General features: G+C 46.5%; 1 protein-coding gene across 1 annotated transcript; it reads left to right on the forward strand.

Annotated features, from left to right (window-relative positions):
- Positions 1–1,189: 1,189 nt before the first annotated feature.
- LOC306712960 (protein FAM13C-like) lies at positions 1,190–8,516 on the forward strand (the record flags this gene model as incomplete). Its single annotated transcript, XM_079182451.1, has 11 exons — positions 1,190–1,400; positions 3,191–3,476; positions 4,003–4,144; positions 5,292–5,373; positions 5,477–5,540; positions 6,203–6,341; positions 6,849–6,932; positions 7,115–7,210; positions 7,339–7,538; positions 7,629–7,730; positions 8,393–8,516. The coding sequence occupies 11 exons, from the start codon at positions 1,190–1,192 to the stop codon at positions 8,514–8,516; spliced, it is 1,530 nt and encodes a 509-aa protein (XP_079038577.1).
- Between the last annotated feature and the right edge of the window lie 755 nt (positions 8,517–9,271).

Genomic DNA, 9,271 nt, shown 5'->3' on the forward strand with positions numbered 1-9,271 from the left:
TCGTGCTCTTGTGTGGTGGAATGCGTGGATCCGCTGCAGGTTTACTGGATTGATGCGTCATCATGAGGTTATTAGGAGGTAATTCAACGGTAGCAGGACACAGAAGGCCCAGGTATACAACGCACGGCCCGCCACTGCATTAAAGTCACATTTTGGTCCTAAAAAACCTCTGATTCAGTGTTAAAAAAGATGGCGACGGCCGAAACGCTGAATTGGAGACTTCAAAACGTCCATGAACCAGCTGGTGACGTCACGGTGACTCTTCTTCTTCTGTGGTTGTGACCGACGACGTGTTTCCTGTAAGTTTACACACAAAGAAGCTCCATCATCACATCACGGGATTTGATTGGCTGTTGAGCCGTGATGGTTCATGCTGCAGCAGAACTCTGCAGACACACTCACACACACAGGATACTAAGGGGTTAACAGCTTCCTCCTTCCTTTTTTATGAATGAGACACACACGGTGATGTCACCAACAAGCCCCTCCCCCACCGATGCGGGAAAAACCTCTCTCTCTCACTCTCGCTCTGTCTCTCTCTCTCACTCTGTCTCTCCCTTCAGATGGGAGAGAGGAGGGAGAGTGAACGTCACCCCCCCCTCTCTCTCTCCTCTGTCCTTCACGAGCCTGAGGATGAGTAATCCAACGAGGGAGGAGGAGGTGAGGACACCAACGCAGCATCAGCACCACCATCATCATCATCATCATCAGGATGAACAGTTACACCCTCTGAGCTCAGTCACGACGGAGGGGACTAATTCCTGGAATGTCACACGCTTGAAAGCATCAGTTTGAATCAGTGTTTTGTGTGAAAGACACTGGAGCTGGCTAATCGCTGGAGTGAAGGGAGATGACGAAAGGACCAGAGGAAAAGATTCATGTGGATCGTCACTGACTAATCTCTGGAAGAGCTGGCTGGTTTCAGTGGATGATACTTGACTACTTCATGGACAGGAGGTTAATGGTGTCATCCTTTGGATTGTGGGGACAGACTAATTCCTGAACAGGACGCCTCCTCTTTATAGATTCATCCTACTGTAACAAACCGGCGGCTGAGAGAATCTGCCACTCCTCCACATGTGGTGCTTCAGAGGCTGGGATCTGGCTAACATCTGGAACCATTGACCCATCCCAGTTACTACACCACCTCCCTGTGGAACAGGTTCATCTCTGGATCCGTGTGTCGGGCATGTTCTGCTTCTGCCTGCAGAGTTCTCTGCTGAAGCTGCAGGCGCTGGAGGTGGAGGGGGGCTCTCCTCTGGGTCCGTCCCCAGAGGAGAGCCCCCCTGTCCTGGGCAGCAAGGAGCAGAAGAGCCCCTGTGGCTCCGTGCAGCTCGGAGGGAAGGAAGGGAAGACTCTGTCTCTCTGCCACGGGGTCCCTGATGAGAACAGTCCTCCAGGTACCTGTCTGTCTGTCTCTCTCTCGGTCTGTACATACACCTGTCTGTCTGTCTGTACATACACCTGCTACTGATACTACTACTAGTTAGCTAGTATCAGTAGTAGTATCAGTAGTGGTAGTATCAGTATCGATAGTAGTATCATTAGTAGTATCAGTAGTAGTATCAGTAGTAGTATCAGTAGATATCTCTTTGTGTCTCTGTAGACCTCCCGACGGTCCTCACCAGACCTCCAGTACTAGTATCTAGTAGTAGTAGTAGTATCAGTAGTAGTATCAGTAGATGCAGTGGCGGGCTGTGCATTTCATACCTGGGCCTTCAGTTCTGTCCGACTACAGTTGAACCACCTCCTCATAAGCTCATTATGACGCCACAGCTACGGTTATTTGTTTCTAGGGGTGTAACATCACGTATTCGTATTAAACCGTTCGTACGAGGCTCACGAACCGAACAATACGTTACAATAATACTAGTGCATTTGGAAAATGCAGAAGCTTAAATTGTGGGAAATATAATGTTTTAGGTGGACTGCGCTCACGTAGGAGACAACGGGCTGTGACCTCTGAACCCGGAACAAAAAACAAAAACAAAAAACAGCTGAGGCCCCGCACTTCTGAGAGGCTACGCTAAACTAGCTTAACGGGAAAACAACAGCAGCAAACAAGCTACACTCTCCCTGCAGAGTTTAGCTGTTCCTACTGATTCAAACAGAGCTAAAGCAGTCGCCACACAATCCCCATTTCTCCAGACCATAATTCTTGCTTTGTTAAAGCATTCAGATTCAATTGTCCGGACAATAACTCTGCGCATGACGGTATGCTTCGTAATTAACGGACAATGCATATACAAATCTATATAATTAACACAATGACAACAACAAACTCACAAGAACCAGTCACATGTATTCATGACAACAGAGCAACAAATCAATCCAGCAACACAGCAGCAACACACATTCTGCTACACACTCGACGACATTCAGATATTAGATATAAAAAAACAAACGCAGCTGACTTACCAAATGTTGTTCACTTAAAGACAAACTCCATCCTCCTTTCTTTGTTGACAAAGAGTTTAATCTCACGGTTGAATCCCAACTCACTAATCCGTTTCTCCTCCTTCAGACATTGAGTGTTAAAAAACAAAGCTAGGTAAAAAAATAAATAATCTACACCAAGCTAAATGCTAAAAATGTCATAATTTCATCCATATCTTTCAAATTGAACTCTTACAACTCCGACTAATCTTTCGGAAATCTTTCGTTTCACAATAGTCACGTGCTCGCCCACTGACCAATCACAGCGCACGCTGCACCTCACTGCAGAGCTGCTGCTGAAAACTGAGCTGCACGTATTGCTGACGTAGCTGTAGGCCAGCAGGCCGCTCTGACACGTCAAAGAATACGCCCAACATGTCAAACTAAAGATCTGATTGGTTGAACACTATGACAATCAACAACATCGTCCCCATTCACTTAACCTGCACATGGATTCACTGGTGAGTCTGCAGGCCTGGGGCCTCTCTTCTACCTAGAGACACAGAGGTGAACTCTGATTGGATCAAAGCTCTACTTAAAACAAGCTGCACTGAAGCAGAGCAGCTGAGGAGCACAGTAGCTGTGCAATGAGAACATAAGATAATTTTATAAATTATAATACATGTAGTGTATTAAAGAAAAATTATTAAATGATAAAATAGCTCTAACTTTGTGATTCTGTTTAGAACAGCAGAGAAGGCTTTGCAGGCCCTGACGGCCACCACTGAGTAGACGTCTCTGTGTGTCTCTGTAGACCTCCTGACAGTCCTCACCAGACCTCCACAGTCCCCCAGACACCAGCCCTTTACCACCATCCAGCCTGGCCAGCAGCCTCTGACGCCCGACGGAGCTCCGTCCCCCGACCCTCACCCCTACTCCCCTGGGGGTGAGGGGGGAGGAGCTAGAGGAGAGGGAGGAGCTCTCCTCCAGCTCGGCGGCCCCACCCCTCTGCCCTCCCCCCGCTGCTCCAGCCTCAGTCACAGGTTCAACTCCGACCCCGACAACGCCCCGTCACCGCCCTGCAGCCAGCAGTACATCCAGTAGGTCTGCCTGTCTGCCTGTCTGCCTGTCTGATGGTCTGTGTTGGACCAGACTTGAACCTTTTGCTTTTTACTCAGGACTTCAACTGAGCGTGTGTCTGTCTGTCCCTCTGTTTACCTGTCTGTCTGTCCCTCTGTTTACCTGTCTGTCTGTCCCTCTGTTTACCTGTCTGTCTGTCCCTCTGTATACCTGTCTGTCCCTCTGTTTACCTGTCTGTCTGTTCCTCTGTTTACCTGTCTGTCTGTCCCTCTGTTTACCTGTCTGTCTGTCCCTCTGTTTACCTGTCTGTCTGTCCCTCTGTTTACCTGTCTGTCTGTCCCTCTGTATACCTGTCTGTCCCTCTGTATACCTGTCTGTCTGTCCCTCTGTTTACCTGTCTGTCTGTCCTACTGTTTACCTGTCTGTCCCTCTGTATACCTGTCTGTCTGTCCCTCTGTATACCTGTCTGTCTGTCCTACTGTTTACCTGTCTGTCCCTCTGTATACCTGTCTCGCCTTCTGTTTACCTGTCTGTTTTTGTGTCCAGGTGTCGGGCTCGGGACCGGACCGAGGTCTCAGAGGACCTAGAGTGTCCCTCATCCATCCCGTTCCTCACCAGACAGATTCAGACCCTGAAGAAGAAGGTCCGAAGGTTTGAGGACCAGTTTGAGCACGAGATGAACTACAAGGTAAACACAGCAGGGACCAGGACTCTGGTGGGTCAGGAACCAGGACTCTGGTGGGTCAGGGACCAGGACTCTGGTCAGAGACAGTAGAAGTAGGTTTAAAGATTACATACATAAAAGACCAGACTTGAATCCGAACCAGCTGTTTGGAACTGATCCTGGTTCAGGTGGTCAATTCATGGCTGGATTTTCAAAATATGAGTTGATTTTCCAGTGCAGTAGAAGTATAAAGTCACATCAAACGGAAATACTCAACTACAATTTAGAGGTACTTGTACTTTACTAAAGTGGCCTTTTTCTCTGACTGTTTCTCTGATGGTTTCTCTGATTGTTTCTCTGACTGTTTCTCTGATGGTTTCTCTGATTGTTTCTCTGATTGTTTCTCTGATTGTTTCTCTGATTGTTTCTCTGACTGTTTCTCTGATTGTTTCTCTGATTGTTTCTCTGACTGTTTCTCTGATTGTTTCTCTGATTGTTTCTCTGACTGTTTCTCTGATGGTTTCTCTGATTGTTTCTCTGACTGTTTCTCTGATTGTTTCTCTGATTGTTTCTCTGACTGTTTCTCTGATGGTTTCTCTGATGGTTTTTCTGATTGTTTCTCTGACTGTTTCTCTGATGGTTTCTCTGATTGTTTCTCTGATTGTTTCTCTGATTGTTTCTCTGATTGTTTCTCTGATGGTTTTTCTGATTGTTTCTCTGACTGTTTCTCTGATGGTTTCTCTGATTGTTTCTCTGATTGTTTCTCTGATTGTTTCTCTGATGGTTTCTCTGATTGTTTCTCTGATTGTTTCTCTGATGGTTTCTCTGATTGTTTCTCTGATGGTTTCTCTGATTGTTTCTCTGATGGTTTCTCTGATCGTTTTTCTGATTGTTTCTCTGATTGTTTCTCTGATTGTTTCTCTGATTGTTTCTCTGATTGTTTCTCTGATTGTTTCTCTGATTGTTTCTCTGATGGTTCTCTGATTGTTTCTCTGATTGTTTCTCTGATTGTTTCTCTGATGGTTTCTCTGATGGTTCTCTGATTGTTTCTCTGATTGTTTCTCTGATTGTTTCTCTGATTGGTTCTCTGATGGTTCTCTGATTGTTTCTCTGATGGTTTCTCTGATTGTTTCTCTGATGGTTTTTCTGGTGATTTCTCTGTGTTTCTCAGCCGTCCCACAACGATAAATACTCAAACCCAGAGATGATCCGAGTGATGGGTGAACTGGCAAAAGCTCGCAGACAGCTCAAAGGTCTGTTCACAGATCTGTTGGTTAAACTCGTCATCCTCTCTCAGAGGAACCTTCGGTACAGAAACCCCAAAAATAAAAGTACATTCTGTGTGTTTGTGTGCAGAGATGAAACTCAGAGAGTCGGTGTTTGAGTCGAAGGAGCCGGACGGTCCGGAGAACTCCTACAGGTAACACCAGCAACACTAGCAACACTACAAACACCAGCAACACCACAAACACCACAAACACCACAAACACCACAAACACCAGCAACACCAGCAACACTACAAACACCAGCAACACCACAAACACCAGCAACACCACAAACACCACAAACACCACAAACACCACAAACACCAGCAACACTACAAACACCAGCAACACTACAAACACCACAGAAACCAGCAACACCAGCAACACCACAAACACCACAAACACCAGCAACACTACAAACACTACAAACACCAGCAACACTACAAACACCAGCAACACCACAAACACCACAAACACCACAAACACCACAAACACCAGCAACACCAGCAACACTACAAACACCAGCAACACCACAAACACCACAAACACCACAAACACCACAAACACCACAAACACCAGCAACACCAGCAACACTACAAACACCAGCAACACCACAAACACCACAAACACCAGCAACACCAGCAACACTACAAACACCAGCAACACCACAAACACCACAAACACCACAAACACCAGCAACACCAGCAACACTACAAACACCAGCAACACCACAAACACCACAAAAACCAGCAACACCAGCAACACCACAAACACCCTCTGCACATGCTCAGTGTGGCCCAGGGATCAGACCCATCAGTGTGAATGTGTCCTGCAGGTCCGGCTCAGGCCAGCAGGGGCCGATGGACCACAAGCCCACCCTGGAGGAGACGGTGGAGTCTCTGTTCAGACGGCTGAGGGAGAAGAGGCAGGCCCTGGGCCTGCCAGACAACATGAAGGTCCCTGAACGCACCGTCACACTGATGTGGTTCATCCTCATCAGACTCTCTTCATTTAATGCTCCGTTTTATCTCTGCTGTGACAGAGTAATCTTGACCTGTCTGTCCCTCTGTTGACCTGTCTGTCCCTCTGTTGACCTGTCTGTCCCTCTGTTGACCTGTCTGTCCCTCTGTTGACCTGTCTGTCCCTCTGTTGACCTGTCTGTCCCTCTTTTGACCTGTCCGTCTCTCTGTCTCATTCTGAGGTTAATAACAAAGTCAAAGTCACCATTCATTAACAGTTTGTCCTCAATATAACCAGAAACTAAACGAGATGAATGAATCTTAAATAATCTTAAAAATTATTACCGAAATTGTCTTGATAACAACAATATTTATTTTGAAGTCGTCTGTAGAGCAAATCAAATCATTTATAATCATGAGTCAGTGACGTGTTACTGAAAGGAAGAACATGCTAACATGCTAACATGCTAACACACATCCTCACCAGACTCTGTGTATTTCTAGGAGATGACTCAGGCTCAGATGGTTCTGGAGAAGATCACGCTGCAGAAGTGTCTGCTCTACTTCGAGAGTCTGCACGGCCGACCGGTGAGTCCTCCAGACTGTTCATGGTTACAGCGCCACCTAGTGGGCAGAGTGAGACACTGCATAGAGACGGGAAAGACAAAATACAAAGGAGGACTGGAGAGTAAATAACTGTCAAAAATAGGTCATATGAAACAGAAAATTCTCTCTCTCTGTCTCTCTCTCTCTGCCTGTCTGTCTCTCAGGCAGTGAAGCAGGAGAAGACCCTGGTGAAGCCTCTCTATGACCGATACCAGATGATCAAACGTTTACTGTGCAGCAGCCCGACTATCGGCACCATAGTGGGGAACTCTTCTTTATCACTCAGCGAAACATATTGATCATCATCATCATCTCTTTAGTGTTTCAGTTCCATTTGTTTAATAGTACAGAAGGATCTCCTCTCAGAGTCTCTGACTGCGTCTCTCAGGAGGAAGAGGACGGTTCTGATGAAGACTCCATGAGCTCCACGATGGTCCTTGAAGCTCCCGTCCCGCCTCCTCGCAGAGCGACCAGACCTGCTGCCGGCGAGGAGGATGGCGATCCAGCCTTCGTGTCCCCGTTGGACGAGGTGAAGGCCGTCCATCAACAAGCCGCCGTCACCACGGCCAACCTGCACGAAGCCTCCAGGTCTGTGTGTCTGTCGAGGTCTAGACTAGCGGACCTGGACTCTCCTGGTACGTGGACAGAGAGTCGTTAACCCTTCACTCCGTCCTCCAGGTCTCAGCTGCTGGAGTGTCTCCGAGAGACGAGGGCCGAGAAGAAGACGAGGCGTAAAGCTCTGAGAGAGTTTGAAGACGAGTTTCACCGTCAGACTGGAAGGTGAGAGACGAAGAGACCCTAGTGTCCACCAGGGGGCGACTCCTCTGGTCCTATAGAAGTCTATGAGAAAATGACTCTACTTCTCTCTTGATTTATTACCTCAGTAAACATTGTAAACATTGTAAACATGAGTTTATGGTCTCAATCTCTAGTTTCAAGTCTTCTTCAATACAGCATGATGTTCATTTAGTAAATGATGGTCCATTTAGAGTCACACAGACCATAAAGCAGGGGATGCTTTAGGGGCGGGGCTACACAGTGATTGACAGGTCTCTACCAGAGATGTATACGGGGTCTCTACGTCGCTCCTCCTCAGTCCAGATATGATCACTTCCTGTTCACTGGTTGCAAAAAAACAACAAGATGGCGACAGACAAATCGTCGAACTGGCAGCTTCAAAACATCCACAAACCAACGGGTCACTTCTTATATACAGGCTATCTTTATTACGCATATCTTTTGCTACGTTAACATCTAGCGTCCTCACTACTCCGGAGTTTTAAACCACCAAAACAGAAGGACTACAGATTAAAGGCGTTACTGATCTCATTTAAACGAGCAACAGTTGTTAAACAGAGTTGGAAAGATCAGATTAGTGCCGTTCACACAGATCTGAGTCACATCTGGTTTCCTATTTAACTCATCGTGTGTTTTACTGACAGAATCTGCCAGAAGGAGGATCGCAGTCCGATGAAGGAGGAGTACCAGGACTACAAACAGCTCAAGGCTAAGCTCCGCCTCCTGGAAGTCCTCCTCAGCAAACAGGAAGTCACCAAAACCATGTGAGAGGAAACCGGAGCTCCCAGAAATGTGATTTTCTGAGATGATAATAATAATATTTCCTGTTCAGAGGAGAGGAAGTGGTGGTAGGTCACGCTTTATTTATCCTTCAGCGACGTTAGCTGCATCGAGTTCATAACGCCAGTGGAAGTATAAATATGTTGATTTAAAAGAAAAGCTCAACGTTTTGGAGTCAAACTCTCTCTTGTCTGGTCAGTAAATATGAAGCTACAGCCTCCGACTGTACAGAAGAAGTGGACGTAGTCGCCACGACGTCACCCGTTTGTTTGTGGACTGACGTTTCGAAGTCCCCATCTTGGTTTTTGGCCGTTGCCATCTTGGTTTCCATCTTCTTGTTTTTCTATGGTCTGTGTGACTCTAAATGGACCATCATTTACTAAATGAACATCGTGCTGTATTGAAGAAGACTTGAAACTAGAGATTGAGACCATAAACTCATGTTTACAATGTTTACTGAGGTAATAAATCAAGAGAGAAGTAGAGTCATTTTCTCATAGACTTCTATACAACCAGAGGAGTCGCCCCCTGGTGGACACTAGAGAGAATGCAGCTTTAACACATGAAGCATATGCTTCACTTTCACTGCGTGAGCTTAGCTTAGCATAAAGGAAACAGCTAGCCTGGCTGGCTGTGCCTAACGTTAGCATGTTAGCGTAGCACATTTAGCATGTCAAGGTAGCATGTTAACATTCAAATGGATATGTTTATATCTTTATGTTATAAAGGCCGCTCACATGTCG

This window comes from Pholis gunnellus (genome assembly GCF_910591455.1).
Source record: "Pholis gunnellus genome assembly, chromosome: 21".
Lineage (NCBI taxonomy): Eukaryota > Metazoa > Chordata > Actinopteri > Perciformes > Pholidae > Pholis > Pholis gunnellus.